Consider the following 20,962-nt stretch of genomic DNA (forward strand, 5'->3'; position numbering starts at 1 on the left):
GATTGATTCTTCCTGCTCTGCCACAGAATGTAACTGCATTGGCACGCTGCGCACGCCGATGCAGTTACAGTAGCGTAGCTCCGGGTGGGCCCCTCAGAGCGCAGGGCCTGGGGCGATAGCCTCCTCTGCCCTCCCCAGTAGCTACGCTACTGCCTGAACTAGATTATTCCAGAAAAATAGTTGCTGAGTGAAACTTTACTTCTCACCTATCACACATTAACAGTTCCCATCACCAGATCACACATATAGCTGGCAGCTTTTGTTTTGGCCAAAAGATTTTTCAAGCCGCCACCATAACACGGTAGACACTTTTGGCCGGGCCCTACTCTATTGTAACCTATTAAATATTTGTTAAAATATGCAATACAATTTAGGCATATTTTTATTTATTTTTCAATTTTTAAAATGACCAATAATATCACATACAAGGAGCAAATACAATACCATGACCAGACCACATATTACCACCAGTGACCGAATAATATCTCATACAAAGAACAAATACCACCGCACCATGACCAAACCACATATTACCACCAGTGACCGAAAAATATTACATACAAAGAACAAATACCACTGCACCATGACCAGACCACATATTACCACCACAGAGTGACCAAATAGCACGTACAAGGGACAAATACCACAACACCATGACCAGACCACATATTACCACCACATAGTGACCTAATACTGCAATACTGACCAGTAATAAAAAAAACACAATACTATCACCATAAGTGCCAGTATTCACAGATTTGTACTTAGTATCCAGTGTCTGTGTAGAGGTAATTCAGTGATCACCGGTGACATTATACACAGGACCTCTGTTGTTGTGAATTTGGATTCTGGGCTCCCCCGGTGGCTACTGGTGGAATTAAACTGGTGTTTTCATCTTCTCTGTTCACCTGTTCCCATCAAGATGTGGGAGTCGCTATATAACCTTGCTGCTCTGTTAGTTGCTTGCCGGTCAACAATGTTATCAGAAGCCTCTCTGTGCTTGTTCCTGCTCCTAGACAACTACTAGATAAGTTGGACTCTTGTCCATGTTTGTTTTTGCATTTTTGTTCCAGTTCACAGCTGTAGTTTCGTTACTGTGTCTGGAAAGCTCTTGTGAACAGGAATTGCCACTCTGGTGTTATGAGTTAATGCCAGAGTTTTAAAGTAATTCCTGGATGGTGTTTTGATAGGGTTTTCAGCTGACCATGAAAGTGTCCTTTCTGTCTTCTGCTATGTAGTAAGTGGACCTCAAATTTGCTAAACCTATTTTCATACTACGTTTGTTATTTCATCTTAATTCACCGCCAATACATGTGGGGGGCCTCTGTCTCCTTTCGGGGTATTTCTCTAGAGGTGAGCTAGGACTAATATTTTCCTCTGCTAGCATTATTTAGTCCTCCGGCTGGTGCTGGGCATCTAGAATCAACGTAGGCATGCTACCCGGCCACTGCTAGTTGTGCGTTAGGTTTAGTTCATGGTCAGCTCAGTTCCCATCTTCCAAGAGCTAGTTCCTATATATGCTGATGCTATGTTCTCTTGCCATTGAGAACATGACAGTTTGACCGGACCACAAAGTGTTAATTGTTTGGGCTGAAGCAGGAGAAAAAGAAGTGTTTAAGGGAATTTTTTTTTTTTTCCCCTCAGAGTTTTGCTGCCTAGCCCTTAATTGCTGTCTAGCTGCTTCTTACCTCCTCTTAACCCTTGAATGGCTCTGTGTCCACCTGTTTGTAATGGATCTTCAGAGTGTAACTGCAGGTTTGAATAATCTCGCCACGAAGGTACAAAATTTGCAAGACTTTGTTTGTCATGCACCTGTATCTGAGCCGAGAATTCCTTGGCCGGAATTTTTCTCGGGGAATAGATCTGGGTTTCAGAATTTTCGAAATAATTGCAAATTATTTTTGTCCCTGAAATTTCGCTCTGCCGGAGACCCTGCACAGCAGGTCAGGATTGTGATTTCCTTGCTCCGGGGCGACCCTCAAGACTGGGCTTTTTCATTGACACCAGGGGATCCTGCGTTGCTCAATGTGGATGCGTTTTTTCTGGCCTTGGGGTTGCTTTATGACGAACCTCATTTGGAGCTTCAGGCAGAAAAAACTTTGATGTCCCTATCTCAGGGGCAAGATGAAGCGGAAATTTACTGTCAAAGATTCCGTAAATGGTCTGTGCTTACTCAGTGGAATGAGTGCGCCCTGGCGGCGACTTTCAGAGAGGGTCTCTCTGATGCCATTAAGGATGTTATGGTGGGGTTCCCTGTGCCTGCGGGTCTGAATGAGTCCATGACAATGGCTATTCAGATCGATAGGCGTTTGCGGGAGCGCAAACCAGTGCACCATCTGGCGGTGTCCACTGAGAAGTCGCCAGAGAGTATGCAGTGTGATAGAATTCTGTCCCGAAGCGAGCGGCAGAATTTTAGACGGAAAAATGGGTTGTGTTTCTATTGTGGTGATTCTACTCATGTTATATCAGCATGCTCTAAGCGCACTAAAAAGCTTGATAAATCTGTTTCCATTTGCACCTTACCGTCTAAGTTTATTCTATCTGTGACCTTGATTTGCTCTTTGTCATCTATTACCACGGACGCCTATGTCGACTCTGGCGCCGCTTTGAGTCTTATGGATTGGTCCTTTGCCAAACGCTGTGGGTATGATTTAGAGCCTTTGGAGACTCTTATTCCTCTGAAGGGGATTGACTCCACCCCATTGGCTAATAATAAACCACAATACTGGACACAAGTAACTATGCGTATTAATCCGGATCACCAGGAGATTATTCGCTTTCTGGTGCTGTATAATCTACATGATGATTTGGTGCTAGGATTGCCTTGGCTGCAATCTCACAACCCAGTCCTCGACTGGAGAGCTATGTCTGTGTTGAGCTGGGGATGTAAGGGGGCTCATGGGGATGTACCTGTGGTTTCCATTTCATCATCTATTCCCTCTGAAATTCCTGAGTTCCTGTCTGACTATCGTGACGTCTTTGAAGAATCCAAGCTTGGTTCATTACCTCCGCACCGAGAGTGCGATTGTGCCATAGATTTAATCCCGGGTAGTAAATACCCAAAGGGTCGTTTATTTAATCTGTCTGTGCCTGAACATGCTGCTATGCGAGAATATATAAAGGAGTCCTTGGAAAAGGGACATATTCGTCCATCGTCATCTCCCTTAGGAGCCGGTTTTTTCTTTGTGTCAAAAAAAGACGGCTCTTTGAGACCATGTATCGATTATCGGCTTTTGAATAAAATCACTGTAAAATATCAATACCCATTGCCGTTGCTGACTGATTTGTTTGCTCGCATAAAGGGGGCCAAGTGGTTCTCTAAGATTGACCTTCGTGGGGCGTATAATTTGGTGCGAATCAGGCAGGGGGATGAGTGGAAAACCGCATTTAATACGCCCGAGGGCCACTTTGAGTATTTAGTGATGCCTTTTGGTCTTTCAAATGCTCCGTCAGTTTTCCAGTCCTTTATGCATGATATTTTTCGCGATTATTTGGATAAATTTATGATTGTGTATCTGGATGATATTCTGATTTTTTCGGATGACTGGGACTCTCATGTCCAGCAAGTCAGGAGGGTTTTCCAGGTTTTGCGGTCTAATTCTTTGTGTGTGAAGGGTTCTAAGTGTGTTTTTGGGGTACAGAGTATTTCCTTTTTGGGATATATTTTTTCTCCCTCTTCCATTGAAATGGATCCTGTCAAGGTTCAAGCTATTTGTGATTGGACGCAGCCCTCTTCTCTTAAGAGTCTTCAGAAATTTTTGGGCTTTGCTAACTTTTATCGTCGATTTATTGCTGGTTTTTCGGATATTGCTAAGCCATTGACCGATTTGACTAAGAAGGGTGCTGATGTTGCTGATTGGTCCCCTGACGCTGTGGAGGCCTTTCGGGAGCTTAAGCGCCGTTTTTCCTCTGCCCCTGTGTTGCGTCAGCCTGATGTTGCTCTACCTTTTCAGGTTGAGGTCGACGCTTCTGAGATCGGAGCTGGGGCAGTGTTGTCGCAGAAAAGTTCTGACTGCTCCGTGATGAGGCCTTGTGCCTTCTTTTCCCGTAAATTTTCGCCCGCTGAGCGGAATTATGATGTTGGGAATCGGGAGCTTTTGGCCATGAAGTGGGCTTTTGAGGAGTGGCGCCATTGGCTTGAGGGGGCCAGACATCAGGTGGTGGTATTGACTGACCACAAAAACTTGATTTATCTTGAGACCGCCAGGCGCCTGAATCCTAGACAGGCGCGCTGGTCATTATTTTTCTCTCGGTTTAATTTTGTGGTGTCATACCTACCGGGTTCTAAGAATGTTAAGGCGGATGCCCTTTCTAGGAGTTTTGAGCCTGACTCGCCTGGTAACTCTGAGCCCACAGGTATCCTTAAGGATGGAGTGGTATTGTCAGCCGTTTCTCCAGACCTGCGGCGGGCCTTGCAGGAGTTTCAGGCGGATAGACCGGATCGTTGCCCACCTGATAAACTGTTTGTTCCTGATGATTGGACCAGTAGAGTCATCTCTGAGGTTCATTCTTCTGCGTTGGCAGGTCATCCTGGCATTTTTGGTACCAGGGATTTGGTGGCAAGGTCCTTCTGGTGGCCTTCCCTGTCACGAGATGTGCGAGGCTTTGTGCAGTCTTGTGACGTTTGTGCTCGGGCCAAGCCTTGTTGCTCTCGGGCTAGTGGATTATTGTTGCCCTTGCCCATTCCTAAGAGGCCTTGGACGCACATCTCGATGGATTTTATTTCAGATCTGCCTGTTTCTCAGAAGATGTCTGTCATCTGGGTGGTGTGTGACCGTTTCTCTAAGATGGTCCATTTGGTTCCTCTGCCCAAGTTGCCTTCTTCTTCCGAGTTGGTTCCTCTGTGTTTTCAAAATGTTGTTCGTTTGCATGGTATTCCTGAGAATATCATTTCTGACAGAGGGACCCAATTCGTGTCTAGATTTTGGCGGGCATTCTGTGCTAGGATGGGCATAGATTTATCTTTTTCGTCCGCTTTCCATCCTCAGACGAATGGCCAGACCGAGCGGACTAATCAGACCCTGGAGACATATCTGAGGTGTTTTGTGTCTGCTGACCAGGATGATTGGGTTGCTTTTTTGCCATTGGCAGAGTTCGCTCTCAATAATCGGGCCAGCTCTGCCACTTTGGTGTCCCCGTTTTTCTGTAATTCGGGGTTTCATCCTCGATTTTCCTCTGGTCAGGTGGAATCTTCGGATTGTCCTGGAGTGGATGCTGTGGTGGAGAGATTGCATCAGATCTGGGGGCAGGTGGTGGACAATTTGAGGTTGTCCCAGGAGAAGACTCAGCTTTTTGCCAACCGCCACCGTCGTGTTGGTCCTCGGCTTTGTGTTGGGGATTTGGTGTGGTTGTCTTCTCGTTTTGTCCCTATGAGGGTCTCTTCTCCTAAGTTTAAGCCTCGGTTCATCGGCCCGTATAAGATATTGGAGATTCTTAACCCTGTTTCCTTCCGTTTGGACCTCCCTGCATCCTTCTCTATTCATAACGTTTTTCATCGGTCATTATTGCGCAGGTATGAGGTACCGGTTGTGCCTTCCGTTGAGCCTCCTGCTCCGGTGTTGGTTGAGGGTGAGTTGGAGTACGTTGTGGAGAAAATCTTAGACTCTCGTGTTTCCAGACGGAGACTCCAGTATCTGGTCAAGTGGAAGGGATACGGCCAGGAGGATAATTCTTGGGTGAATGCATCTGATGTTCATGCCTCTGATCTGGTTCGTGCCTTTCATAGGGCCCATCCTGATCGCCCTGGTGGTTCTGGTGAGGGTTCGGTGCCCCCTCCTTGAGGGGGGGGTACTGTTGTGAATTTGGATTCTGGGCTCCCCCGGTGGCTACTGGTGGAATTGAACTGGTGTTTTCATCTTCTCTGTTCACCTGTTCCCATCAAGATGTGGGAGTCGCTATATAACCTTGCTGCTCTGTTAGTTGCTTGCCGGTCAACAATGTTATCAGAAGCCTCTCTGTGCTTGTTCCTGCTCCTAGACAACTACTAGATAAGTTGGACTCTTGTCCATGTTTGTTTTTGCATTTTTGTTCCAGTTCACAGCTGTAGTTTCGTTACTGTGTCTGGAAAGCTCTTGTGAACAGGAATTGCCACTCTGGTGTTATGAGTTAATGCCAGAGTTTTAAAGTAATTCCTGGATGGTGTTTTGATAGGGTTTTCAGCTGACCATGAAAGTGTCCTTTCTGTCTTCTGCTATGTAGTAAGTGGACCTCAAATTTGCTAAACCTATTTTCATACTACGTTTGTTATTTCATCTTAATTCACCGCCAATACATGTGGGGGGCCTCTGTCTCCTTTCGGGGTATTTCTCTAGAGGTGAGCTAGGACTAATATTTTCCTCTGCTAGCATTATTTAGTCCTCCGGCTGGTGCTGGGCATCTAGAATCAACGTAGGCATGCTACCCGGCCACTGCTAGTTGTGCGTTAGGTTTAGTTCATGGTCAGCTCAGTTCCCATCTTCCAAGAGCTAGTTCCTATATATGCTGATGCTATGTTCTCTTGCCATTGAGAACATGACACTCTGTATATAGTATACAGTGTATAGTGTCAGTGTATAGGTAACACACTGACTCACCAGTGACGTCTCTAGGTGAAGTCCTTCATCTTTCATCCAGCACAGACCGCCATCACTTCTTCCAGCCAGGGCTTATCTCTGCAGGAAAAACACAGTTATCTTGAGCTCCGCTTGCAGAACACATTACTTAATTTTTCCCAACTTCTACATTACACCACATGAAGAAAAAGAGGCAACATGGTGTCACTACAAGGTAACAGGACCGTCCCCCCCATTTAAAACAGTAAACTCAAAAAATAAAATAAACACATCATTGCAGTAATAATATCCCTTATTTAGCCCCTATGGTAATAATAATATCCCCCCTCCTGGTCCCGTGCATCTCATTCCTGGCTCCAGCCATATATTCTCGCATCCTGCTCTGATGAGTATCCATCCTGCCCCATCTGTCTCCATCGTATCCATCCTGCCCCATGATCCTGCATGATCTGTCTCCAATCCTGCCCCATGTCTTTCATTCTGCCCCGTGTCTCCAATCATGCCCCGTATCTACATTCTGCCCATGTCTCCAATCCTGCCCCATCTGTCTCCAGTCCTGCCCCCAGTGTGTCCAGCATCTCTGCCCCCAGTGTCCAGCATCTCTGCCACCAATGTGTCCAGCATCTCTGCCCCAAATGTGTCCAGCATCTCTGCCCCCAGTGTCCAGCATCTCTGCCCCCAGTGTCCAGCATCTCTGCCCCCAGTGTGAAGCATCTCTGCCCCCAATGTGTCCAGCATCTGTGCCCCCAATGTGTCCAGCATCTCTGCCCCCAATGTATCCAGCATCTCTGCCCCAATCTGTCCAGCATCTCTGCCCCCAATGTGTCCAGCATCTCTGCCCCAATGTGTCCAGCATCTCTGCCCCCAATGTGTCCAGCATCTCTGCCCCCATTGTCCAGCATCTCTGCCCCCAGTGTCCAGCATCTCTGACCCCAGTATCCAGCATCTCTGCCCCAATGTGTCCAGCATCTCTGCCCCAATGTGTCCAGCATCTCTGCCCCCAATGTATCCAGCATCTCTGCCCCAATGTGTCCAGCATCTCTGCCCCCAATGTGTCCAGCATCTCTGCCCCCAATGTGTCCAGCATCTCTGCCCCCAATGTCCAGCATCTCTGCCCCCATTGTCCAGCATCTCTTCCCCCATTGTCCAGCATCTCTGCCCCCAGTTTCCAGCATTCTGGCCTGGGTCCCCCGGATTGCCGCTCTCAATTAAAAAAAAAACGAGTTCTTCTCACCTGACCGCGCTGCTGCGGTGAAGCTCCCTCCTCGCAGCTGATGCACGCACTCGTCAGCGACTGACAATGACATCAGACGCTGGCGACGTGCGTGCAGTGGCTGACGTCAGCTGCCAGCCTCCGATTGGTTGGCGGCTGTTAACTAGTGACGTGCGGGCGCAAGCCCGCAAGTCAATAGCGTTAAACTGTTGCAGCGCCAGTAGGGGCCTGGTGAGCAGATGAGACGGGGCCCGATGCGGGCCCCCTCTGCCCACTGGGCCAATACGCCAGTCAGGGCCGTAATGCCCTGATGGCGGCGATCAATCTGAGTGGTAGCCCAGGGCCCCCCCACACCACTGGGCCCTGGGCTACCGCCCAGATTGACCTCATTATAATCCGCCCCTGCCCACAAGTTTTCAATGGGGTTTAGGTCAGGTGAGGAAAGGGCCATGTCACTGTTTTTTCATCTGTAAGGCCATTACTGGCAGCCAAGCAGTGGAGACTTTGATGCTGTGATGGAGCATTGTCCTACAAAAAAGCATTGTTTTGTTGAAAGATGCAGACTTTTTCCTGTACCACTACTTGAAGAAAGTGTCGTCTAAAAACTGACAGTAGGTTTGAGAGTTGATTTTGAGTACATCTTAAACCCCATCAGGTCCAACTAGCTAATTTTTAAATAATACCAGCCACCTCCACCTTGCTGGCGTCTGACTTGAAGTGTAGGTCTGTGCCTGTTACTGATCCAGCCACAGTGCCATCCATTTTGTCCATTAAGAGTCACTCTCATCAGTTCATAAAACTTTTGAAATTTCTGTCCGACTCCTCAGATATTTCTTCGCCCAGTCTTGAGGATGTTTCCACTTCTGTGTCTTGTTCAGTGGTAATCGGATTTCAGCCTCCCTTACCTTGGCCGTGTCTGTGAGCACTGAACTCCTTGTACTTCTGGGCACTCCATGGCGGTTGCAGTTCTGGAATATGACAGCACTGTAGGATAATGGATTTCCGGTCTCTTCACATTTGATTCTTCTCAAATCTTTGGCAGTTAATATGCTTCTTTTTTTTTTTTCTCAGCACCTTTTTTGCTACCCTGTTGACTATTTGCAACAAAACTTTTGATGGTTCTGTCATCACACCCCGATATCTTATCAATTTTAAGAGTGCTGTATCCATGTGTACAATTTGAAACAATTTATTGCTTTTCAAAATCACTTTTTTCCCCTTGTTACATGAAGAATACAAGCTGCCTAATAAATCTGTACATCTTAATAAAGGGCATTGTGTTCTTAGGCCTCACCCTCCTCATTACACAAATACATATCACCTGATCTGCTTCATCCAATAAACATTCAGGTTTATTCAAGTTGGTGTTGGAAAATCCAGATAAAAATGATGATATGGTCACTTACCGAATAATTTCACATGCAATGTATATGTCACGAGTTTACCGTGACAGAGTGGGGCCAGAAGACCACAACATTTGATTTAACATACTACTGTACTGATTAGAAGCACCTTTCCTTCATATTAAACAGTTCAGATTTCTGTTAGCACTGCAGGGGTTGAGCTGGTCAGCTTAGAGTCTCTGAAGCTTTCCTGCTCAGACAATCTCAGCTGTTCAGTATTGCTCACTCTCCTCTCCTATATATATTCGCCTCTGGCAATCTGGATTGCCAGTGTTAGTTTTATACTGCCTGGTGTGGAGTGGAGGTTCTATTGTTGATAGAGGTGTTTGGAGTGTTGATCTGTGACTGTTGCTTGGTGTTTTGGCTATGTGCAAAACCTCATTCTCTTCTACTTGTTTTTCCTTCCTTTTCTCTTCGATGTTCCTCTGTGTTGTATGTGAGTGCATATTTGTATTATAGGTATTTTAATTTATCCCTGTACGTCCTCCCTTGTTAGTCTGATTTGTGTATATACACTATTACTCCCCACTTCCCTGGGTGGGGAAAGAGGGAGAGATATAAGGCTGTTTCAGGAGTTCAGGAAGGTACATGACCTCGGTGTCTTCATCATCAGAAGTAATCCAGGAAGCAGGGATAGCTAGGTCACCCTTAGCATTATGGACAGGGAAGGAACCCCACAGCCCTGGGTAATCCATCAACAGAGTTGTGACATTAACACTGGCCCATACTATTTTTTCAACCATCATGATTCCTATTACTGCTCTGGCTGGGCAACTGCAGCAGCTCAACCTGGAGGTGGCAGATCTCTGTTATGTTGTTACACTACACCCAAATGCGGCTGGTCTGGAGAACGGTATTCACAGGCAGACACAAGTGGATCCCAAGATTGTTTTGACTGACAGGTTTTCTGGGGTTGAGACAAGTTTGTTGTGTTCAGGGAGGCCTCCAAGCTATAGGATAAGTTACGTCCTTACTCCCCTGGAACTGAGGAGCAACAGGTGGGGATTGTAATTTCTCTCCTTCTGGCTGACCCTGAAGCCTGGGCATTTTCTCTTCCAACCGACTCTCAGTTGCTTTGGACAGTTGAAGAATTTTTTCATGGCTGGGTCACATATACAATGACCCCGACCTCGTCTCTTTGGCCGAGTCTATGCTATGTCAGCTTTGGCAGGGAGACCGGTCGGTGGAGTAGTACTGCTCTGAGTTTTGAAGTTGGTCCACCGATACTAAATAGGATAACCCGGCACTCCATAGCCAGTTTTATCAAAGGTTATCTGTAAGGAAACCTGGGTCTGAGTCAACTGAGGAACCCATGCAGTTGGGTAGGGAGGCATGTTCCGTTGGTCCAACGGTAATTCGATGTAAAGGGGAGTGCGCTTCTTCTGTAGTGGAAAGTGCGATTTTGTGAGTGCTTGCCCTTCCATATCCCAACGTAAACAGCCACTGGAAAACTAAAGAGCACGGGTTGTTGGAAGGTTGGTAATCCGGGTGTACTTATTTCCTCCGTTGGCAGATCTCAATTTTTTCTACCGGACAAGATCGATCTTGGCAAAGATAAGGCATTCATTTCTGCCTTTCTGGACAGTGGGGCAGGGATTAATTTGATGAATGCTAGGTTCGCTCAGGCTCATGGCCTCAAACCACAAATACTGTCTAGATCAATACCCATTATGGATATTGACTCTGCACCCTTGAGCCAGGGGAATGTTCTGTATGACAGAGAAAACAAATCATGTATCATATTAGACTAATGCAAATGAACAGTGAATAAGGGAGCTTAATTAGAGACCTTACCTTGAGAGATTCATTATCTGTGTGGTAGGCTACCTTTCTGCTACTGCTGGTTAGAGGAAAGACCTTGAGGAGGGGTCTGAATAGGGTAGATATGGAATCATTTGAAATGCACGGAGAAGCAATTGAGGGACAGGAACTGTGACGTAGACACTGAACCCTAGAGCCTCCAAAAGTCACGAGAGAAATGAAACACTTGTAGAGTTAAGGTCCTGAAAAGCAGCATTTTATTGGAAGTGATGGACCTGAACTGTCAGGATGCTTAAAGAGACCAACACCTGACAAATGACTTTGACAGGTACTGTACTACAGCGTGACCTCTGGTCCTTTCAGCAAACTGCTGATACACTTTCACTTCTAAATCAACAGAGCAGTCGTATGAAAAAAATTGTGCAGAAATGTCAACTGTTTACAACCTCAGCCAAAACAAGGAGATAAAAGATACTACCTTGAAATAAATAATACTGGTAACAACTATGTATCAGTAAAATGTCATCATTACCATGTGAATCTGAGGCTAGAACCATGAGAAATTGAACCCAACAGATATTGCTCACCAGTCTGATGCACATTCACTCACTGGGTCACCGGGACAGGACACCATGACACTACAGCATGTTCCAAATTATTATGCAAATTATATTTTTCTCGGATTTTTCTAAATGGTCGGTGCAAATGACAGTCAGTCTAATAAAAGTCATCACCCGTTAGAGTATACATTGGATTTTATTGAAGAAACCTCCCAATGATAACAGTATAATCTCCAAAATGAACAAAAACTCAAAATGCACTGTTCCAAATTATTAGGCACAGTAGAATTTCTAAACATTTGATATGTTTTAAAGAACTGAAAATGCTCATTTGTTGAATTTGCAGCATTAGGAGGTCACATTCACAAAACAAAAGAGCTATTTAACTCCAAAATATCCTAACAGGCCAAGTTACATGTTAACATAGGAGCCCTTCTTTGATATCACCTTCACAATTCTTGCATCCATTGAACATGTGAGTTTTTGGAGAGTTTCTGGTTGTATTTCTTTGCATGAAGTCAGAATAGCTTCCCAGAGCTGCTGTTTTGATGTGAACTGCCTCCCACCCTCATAGGTCTTTTGCTTGATGATACTCCAAAGGTTCTCTATAGGGTTGAGGTCAGGGGAAGATGGTGGCCACACCATGAGTTTATCTCGTTTTATGCCCATAGCAGTCAATGACTCAGAGGTATTCTTTGCAGCATGAGATGGTGCATTGTCATGCATGAAGATGATTTTGCTCCTGAAGGCACGTTTTTTAGACCATGGAAGAAAGTTGTCAGTCAGAAACTCTATATACTTTGCAGAGGTCACTACCAGCTGTTTCCCCATGATTCTGGCCCAAAACATAAATCATCCACCTCCTTGCTGACATCGCAGCCTTTTTGGGACATCGTGGCCATACACCAACCATCCACTACTCTATCCATCTGGACCATCCAGGGTTGCTCGACACTCATCAGTAAACAAGACTGTTTGAAAATTAATCTTCATGTATGTCTGGGCCCACTGCAACCGTTTCTGCTTGTGAACACTGTTTAGGAGTGGCCAAATAGTAGGTTTATGAACCAAAGCAAGCCTTGGAAGGATCCTACACCTTGAGGTTCGAGGGATTCCAGAGTCACCAGCAGCTTCAAATATCTGCTGGTTTGCAAAGGCTTTTTAGCAGCTGCTCTCTTAATCCGATGAACTTGCCTGGCAGAAACCTTCCTCATTATGCCTTTATCAGCACAAACTTGTCTGTGCTCAGATTCAGCCACAAATCTCTTAACAGTACGATTATCACGCTTAAGTTTTTGGGAAATATCTAATGTTTTCATCCCTTGACCAAGGCAGAGAGATCCTTTTTCTTTCCCATGTTACTGGAAAACTGTGGGATGCTTAGTAATGTGGAACATCATTTTTAAGTAGTTTTCCTTTAATTAGAATCACCTGGAAAACGAATTATCACATGTGTTTAAGATTGATTTCAATGATCCATTAAGCCCTGAGACACAATACCATCGATGAGTTTATTTGAAAAACAAAACAAATCTTTATAATACTTATATTCAATTTGCAACATGGTGTATTACATTGGGTCTTGTGAGAATGGATATCATCTCACTGGGGACAAGAGGTCAATGTTTTAGTAAGTATGACACACCAAGTAAAAACAGAATTGATCCTAGCAATAGATACAGTGGCATGTAAAAGTTTGGACACCCCAGGTCAAAATTACTGCTATTGTGAACAGTTGAAGATCAAATGATCTCTAAAAGGCCTAAAGTTAAAAATGACACATTTCCTTTGTATTTTAGGCAAGAAAAAAATTGTCATTTTTTTTTTCATTTTAAAAATTACAAAAACGAAAATTAGCAGATGCCAAAGGTTGAACACCCTTGGAGATTTGTGTGTGCAAATAATGTTGGCCATGGTTTCAGACTTTAATTAACCTGTTAGGGTTATGGCTTGTTCACTATCTTCATTAGGAAAGGAGAGGTGATGCAGATTTCCCAGCTTTATAAAAACCCAGCCTCCTCTAACCTTGTGCCAAAAAACAGCAGACATGAGTTCTTCTAAGCAGCTGCCTATCACTCTGAAAATTAAAATGTTGAAGGTCCACAAAGCAGGAGAAAGCAATAAGAAGATAGTAAAGCATTTTCAAGTTGCCCTTTCTTCAGATGGAAATGTAAGAAATGGAGGTTACCAGGGACAGAGGAGGAAAAGATAGAGTCTGGAAGACCAAGCAAATTTCAGTCTGAGCTAAAATTTCAGTGTAAAATTGTTAGAGAAGCAAATCAGAACCCAAACTTAACTGAAAAAGACATTCAGAAAGATTTAGCATAATCTGGAGTTATGGTACATTGTGCTACTGTTCAGAGACACCTGCACAAATATGGCCTTCATGAAAGAGTCATCAGAAGAAAACCTCTCCTGCGTCCTCACCATAAAATTCAGAAGTATGAAAAAGATCATCTAAACAAGCCTGATGCATTTTGGAAACAAGTCCTGTGGACCAATGAGGTTAAAATAGAACTCTTTGGTCACAATGATCAAAGGTATGTGTGGAGAAAAAAGGGCACAGGATTTCAGGAAAAACACTTCTCACCACCCATTAATCATGGAGGTGGATCAATCAAGCTTTGGGGTTGTGTTGCAGCCAATGACACAGTGACCATTTCATGGTTAGAGGGAAGAATGGATTCACTAAAATTTCAACAAATTATTAATGCAAACATATCACCATCTGTAAATAGCTGAAGCTGAAAAGAGGATGGCTTCTACAAATGAATGTCTTAAACACTAATCAAAATCCACAATAAGCTAACTCAAAAGGCACACGTTAGAGGGTTTATAATGGTGTCACAGTCCCCTGATCTGGACATCATTGAAAATCTGTGGCTAGACCTCAAAATAGCAGTGCATGTAAGACGACCCAGGAATCTCACAGAACTGGAAGAATTTTCCAAGGAAGAATGGATGAAAACCCCTTAAACAACAATCTTGGCTGGCTACAAAAAGCATTTACAAGCTGTGATACTTTCAAAAAGGGGTGCTGCTAGATGCCAGCCATGCAAGGTGGATTTTAATGACTTGATATTTTAGTATGCAGGGAAGATAAAACACCTCTGGCAGCAGTTTAGTTCTTTCTTCTCGCTGAAAATATATGAACACTTGGCTGTTCCGAGCTTTTATGTGTATGGGGGAGTCACGGAGAGTCAGGAGAGACTGCTGGATGTACAGCCAATATCTACCTTATGTGTTTGGCCAGCTTTAGCCAGGAACAGTAGCTGACAAAATTAACAACCATAGCAACTAATACTAAGCTTTATAATCATATAATATTTGTAATATTTGTATTTCAATTATTTAGGGACCTTCAACTTACAAACAAAGTGATTTTATACTCAAATTGTTCATAGCAGATTTAAGAAATTACTGTGGAACTGTCAAATTTCCACAGTGGATGAATGAATAAGGTGAAATCTGAATAAAATCTTCAGCAAAATCTTCTGCAATGTCTAAACTTACACTAGATGTAAATATTAGAAAAATGATACATACATGTAAATGCGTATACTAAAATTATTTAGCCTTTTATGCTTCGAGCATTATATCATTTGCTAACTTACTTGCTGTTGTTCGTGTTATCTGCTTAAATTCCTGTTGGTCTTCAAATTCGCCCTTAGACATTTTTTCTGTGTAAAACCGGCGCAGAACACCTACCAAATACAAGGGTTCATTGTGTTTAAATGGAACGGAGCAAGTGTATCTAGTCATGTCTGGCTATTATCCCGAAAGGGCAGTCTCCAAATTTCTTAGTCACTCATTACCTTTCTGGATTGTCCACACGTGAATTTCTGCCACAGGCGGCTCCTCTGTCACCACTGCTATTTTCCTGATTGTTTCTCCTTCCTCCAGCAACACAGACTCAAAGACAGGGATGGTGTCCTCACATAGGAAGTCTTTGTCACCTGACTGGGGGTCTGGGATTTCCTCTGTTATAATAAACAGACAACAAACTAATACCTATCACACATTTCCACAACTAAGTAGGCTGTAAATGTTCAATGAGTACCTCTAGCTCAGAAGTGCTCTCAATACAATACTAAGGCACTGTATTTTGGGGAAATTCCAAATAAAGGAATTTTCTGCAGATGAGATTGTCCTACTTACTGATTGTAGCTGGATTTTATATCACAATCTTAAAGGTAATATGTTATCAGAAAATTACCTAAATCAGATTTTTATATATACACACAGCTCTGGCAAAAATTAAGAGACCACTGCAAAATGTTCAGTTTGTCTGATTTTTCTCTTTATAGGTATATGTTTGAGTAAAATTAAATTGTTCTTTTATTCTATAAACTACTGACAACATGTATCCGAAGCTCCAAGTAATAAATTTTGTATTTATTTTCTGAAAATGAGAAATGGTCAAAATAACAAAAAAATGCATTGCTTGCAGACCTCAAATAATGCAAAAAAACAAATTCAGAATCAATTAGAAACAACAATACTGATGCTTTAACTCAGTAAGAGTTCGTAAATCAATATTTGTGGAATAACCATGATTTTTAATCACAGCTTTCATGGGTCGTGGCACGCTTTCCACCAGTCCTTCACACTCCTTATGGTGCAAAAATTTAAGCAGTCTTCTTTGTTTGATGGCTTGTGACTATCCATCTTCCTCTTGATTACATTCCAGAGGTTTTCAATGGGATTCAGGTCTGGAGATTGGGCTGCCCATGACAGGGTTTTGATGTGGTGGTCTCCTAATTTTTGCTACAGCTGTATGTATAAGATAAAAAAGTTGAGGCATCACACCATGTCAAAGTTGCAAAGTGCTCTTTAATAGCCCATGCGGTGACGTTTTGGTCCTAGGTGTGGAGCTTTTTCAAGCATTTGCAATCAAAATAACAAGTGTTTAGCAGCAATACGAAAAATATACAGCATTGTGATAATAATCATAATTTACATAAAGGTACAATGTAACATGATTACATAAAGTGATATACACTGTGTGCAGAATTGTTAGGCAAGTTGTATTTTAGAGGATTATTTTTATTATTGATCAACAACTTTGTTGTCAATCAACCCAAAAGACTCATAAATATCAAAGCTTAATATTTTTGGAAGTTGGAGTGGGGTTTTTTTATATTTGGCTATCTTAGGAGGATATCTGTTTTTGCAGGTAACTATTACTGTGCGTGCAGAATGATTAGGCAACTTAATAAAAACCAAATATATTCCCATCTCACTTGTTTATTTTCACCAGGTAAACCAATATAACTGCACAAAATTTAGAAATAAACATTTCTGACATGCAAAAACAATACCCTAAAAAATTAGTGACCACTATAGCCACCTTTCTATATGATGACACTCAACAGCCTTCCATCCATAGATTCTGTCAGTTGCTTGATCTGTTTACGATCAACATTACGTGCAGCAGCCACCACAGCCTCCCAGACACTGTTCCGAGAGGTGTACTGTTTTCCCTCCCTGTAGATCTCCCATTTTATGAGGTATCACAGGATCTCTATGGGGTTCAGATCAGGTGAACAAGGGGGCCAGGTCATTATTTTTTCTTCTTTGAGACCCTTACTGGCCAGCCACGCTGTGGAGTAGTTGGAGGCATGTGATGGAGCATTGCCCTGCATGAAAATCATGTTTTTCTTGAACAATACCGACTTCTTCCTGTACCACTACTTGAAGAAGTTGCTGTCCAGAAACTGGCAGTAGGTCTGGGAGTTGAGCTTCACTCCATCCTCAACCCGAAAAGGTCCCACAAGTTCATCTTTGATGATACCAGCCCATACCAGTACCCCATCTCCACCTTGCTGGCATCTGAGTCGGAGTAGAGCTCTCTGCCCTTTACTGATCCAGCCTCTGGCCCATCCATCTGGCCCATCAAGAGTCACCCTCATTTCATCAGTTTATAAAACCTTTGAAAAGTCAGTCTTAAGATATTTCTTGGCCCAGTCTTGACGTTTTATCTTATGTTTCTTGTTTAAAGGTGGTCGTTTTCGGCCTTCCTTACCTTGGCCATGTCCCTGAGTATCACACACCTTGTGCTTTTTGTTACTCCAGTAACGTTGCAGTTCTGAAATATGGCAAAACTGGTAGCAAATGGCATCTTGGCAGCTTCGCGCTTGATTTTTCTCAATTCATGGGCAATTATTTTGCGCCTTTTTTGCCCAACACGCATCTATGCTATTAATCTTGTTTTCAAATCGCACGTCGTCTACCCTACATATAAAAGATTGCAGGGACATTCCATTAGATATATAATATAGTCAGATGTGCAAGTACGGAAATGGTTAATTAGAAACACTTCCTGTGTGGTTGGATGTTTGAACCTATCACCTTTGAGCATATATGAACAATTGATGCAGTTTAGACAGGGATAACAAGCTTTTCTAACTGCACCTGTCAAGGAGGTTTGGACGATGTTTTTAATGTGCCTATATCCTCATGAATCAATTTGTCTTGCCCTTTTGTATGAAATTAATGGAGCTACACAGAATTCTTTAATATGAGATAAACATTTACCTATCATTGGCCAATGTCGCTTCACTATATCTGTAATTAATTTACTTTCATCACAAAATGTTGTTATCATGGGAATCCTATCCATAGTTTCAACATGCTGCCTGCATTTATGTAGGAGATTATCACGTCTCTGATTTTTTACTACCCGTTTCAATTTATCCAGGAGTTTCTTAGGATATCTCCTCTGTTCAAACTTTTGATTCATGTTCTCCAATGAAGCATCAAAAACATTTTCATTATTAACAATCCTTCTTACCCGAAGGCAGAGGCGTATCTAGGGTGAGCAGCCGAGCACAGCCAGCAGGGGGGCGCAGTCGGGCTGCCTAATGCAGCGGTCCGCAGTGTCTCCCCCGGCGGCTGCATTCTGCAACCTGCCGGACTGAGAGTCGAGTGTTCTCTGTGCCGACTGTCAAGCTAACAGCCGGCACAGAGAAGATGCAGCGCTCCGGCTCCCAGGGATCAATTGTACTTGCATCTTGCAGAAGTGAGTACAATCGAGGCTCTGAAGCGAGCAGCATTATCAGATCATGTGATCATGCTGCTGACGTCACCCACCCGCGCTGCAGAGGCGAACACTGGTGGTAAGAGCTCCAGTGGAGCTGAAGACACTGAAGATTAAGTGCACAGGGGGGGTTGAATTTGAGTGAGGATGTGGGGATTTATTATGTATGGGGGAATTGGAGTGGGGACGGTAATGTTTAACCCTGCTGTGGAACCATGGGGTCATATAGACCCCAGCGCTGGATAAATTGAAATATTTCTATAACGGGTCAATCTCAGACATTGACCTTCTATGTATTTTCAAGTAACATATTTTTTCTTATGTTGATGACATTTTGAATCTGTTTTTAAATTTTGTTTCAAAATTATTTTCAATTTTCTGTATTTGAGACTCTCCTGACCCCATAATACCTTTATTGTTTGACATTTTTTTGAATATTTTCTGTTTATTCACAGGTCTTGTAATATAATTGTAAATAAACAATGGCTAGATGAACTGTGATGACTCCTGATGAAATATTGGCAGCTTTGGATGCTTCTAGTGATGTCAATACTGATAAGGAAGGTAATTTGGAAGATAATTTGAGCTGGGTCAAAAGTGACACAGATCTCGATGCTGCATCGGATTCAGACAGCGAACAAAGTGCTATTCTGTCTGACACTAGTGACGCTAATTCCTCCGATGATGGGGACGACGGTGATGATACTTCAGGTGAAATTCTTGGCAAAGATGGCTATAAGTGGTTGCTACAGCCAAAGACTATTCGACGAACTCCAATCTGAAATATTGTCAAGGCCAAACCAGGACCAAAGAATGATGGACGTCTTGTGGATATGGCTAAATTTATTGGCAAATCATTCATTGTCATTATGTTTTTACTAAAATCCACACAGTTGCAGTTATTGTGTATTTTTTTTATTTAAATACTTTTAATTGTTATTATTAAAGCATTTTGTTATAAATTTCAGTTTATGTTTGATGATGACAAATAAATCACTTCAAAGTTACGTTTGATTTCATAACTGTGTTCTGAATTGATGACAGAATAAAACTTGATTATTCTGAACAGCCAGCATGTTAATTTTAATGAAATATGACGATTTTGAGCCTGGGGTCATATAGACCCCATGGTCCCAAAGCAGTGTTTTTTATCATGGCTCCACGACAGGGTTAATGTGTGTGGGGAGAATTGGAGTGAGGATTGGGGGATTTATTGTGTGCAGGGAGAATTGGAGTGGGGATGGGGGTGTTTAATTTGTGTGGGGAGATTTGGAGTGGGGATGGGGGATTTAATGTGTGTGGGGAGATTTGGAGTGGAGATGGGGTTATTTATTGTGTGTGGGGAGATTTGTAGTGAGGATGGGGGATTTAATGGGGGAATTTAATGTGTGGGGGAGATTTAAGGACACAAAATGAAAAGCAAAGGAAACAAAGTAAACAGAACAGGGGAATGGGGGGCATATATGAGGAAACAGTATGCCAATCTTACTATGACAGCCATGGAGGAGGACCTTGTCTATGTGTCCCACCATTTTCGCCATGTGCTTAGGTGATGGCAACACATAAACGATGTCTTCCTCTTATGGACAGGTTCTATTGATGAACTGATAAATTTGCATAGATTTTTGAATGATCTAAATAAGGATATTCAGTTCACATTGACATCTTCCACTTCGGAATTACAATTCTTGGATGTATTAGTTGAATTTGAGGGTGACCATTTCTCAACTGAAATTTACGTTAAAACTACAGACAAAAAAAATCTTTTGAGTTATGATAGCCACCATCCTTGTAGGATGGTGGAATCATTACTGTATAGTCAGTACCTTTGGGTAAGAAGGATTGTTAGTGATGAAAAAGTTTTTGATGCTTCATTGGAGAACATGAGTCAAAAGTTTGAACAGAGGAGATATCCTAAGAAACTCTTGGATAAATTGAAAGGGGAAGTAAAAAATCAGAGACGTGATAATCTCCTACATAAATGCAGGCAGCATGTTGAAACTATGGATAGGATTCCCATGATAACATTTTGTGATGAAAGAAAATAAATTACAGATATAGTGAAGCGACATTGGCCAATGATGGGTACCGTTAAAGTTTACCTCATATTAAAGAATTCAGTGTACCTCCATTAATTTAATACAAAAAGGCAAGACAAATTGATTCGTGCGGATATAGGCACATTAAAAACATCGGTCCAAACATCCTTGACAGGTGCAGTTAGAAAAGCTTGTTATCCCTGTCTAAACTGCATCAATTGTTCATATATGCTCAAAGGTGATAGGTTCAAACATCCAACCACACAGGAAGTGTATTTAATTAACCATTTCCGCACATGCACATCTGACTATATTATATATCTAATGGAATGTCCCTGCAATCTTTTATATGTAGGGGAGACGACGTGCGATTTGAAATCAAGATTAAATCAGCAT

The 20,962-nt window shown here is 42.9% G+C and overlaps 1 protein-coding gene across 3 annotated transcripts in view; it reads right to left on the minus strand.

Moving 5' to 3' along the window:
* CHRDL1 (chordin like 1) overlaps positions 1-20,962 on the minus strand; it is a 205,942-nt gene that overhangs the window by 10,541 nt on the left and 174,439 nt on the right. For all 3 annotated transcript variants that reach the window (XM_077285155.1, XM_077285153.1, XM_077285154.1), the window contains 2 exons: positions 15,304-15,468; positions 15,103-15,192 (listed from right to left, as the gene is read on the minus strand). In XM_077285155.1, the coding sequence (XP_077141270.1) occupies positions 15,103-15,192; positions 15,304-15,468 (255 nt within the window). The remainder of the gene's footprint in view (positions 1-15,102; positions 15,193-15,303; positions 15,469-20,962) is intronic.

Source organism: Ranitomeya variabilis, chromosome 2 (assembly GCF_051348905.1).
Source record: "Ranitomeya variabilis isolate aRanVar5 chromosome 2, aRanVar5.hap1, whole genome shotgun sequence".
Taxonomy (NCBI): domain Eukaryota; kingdom Metazoa; phylum Chordata; class Amphibia; order Anura; family Dendrobatidae; genus Ranitomeya; species Ranitomeya variabilis.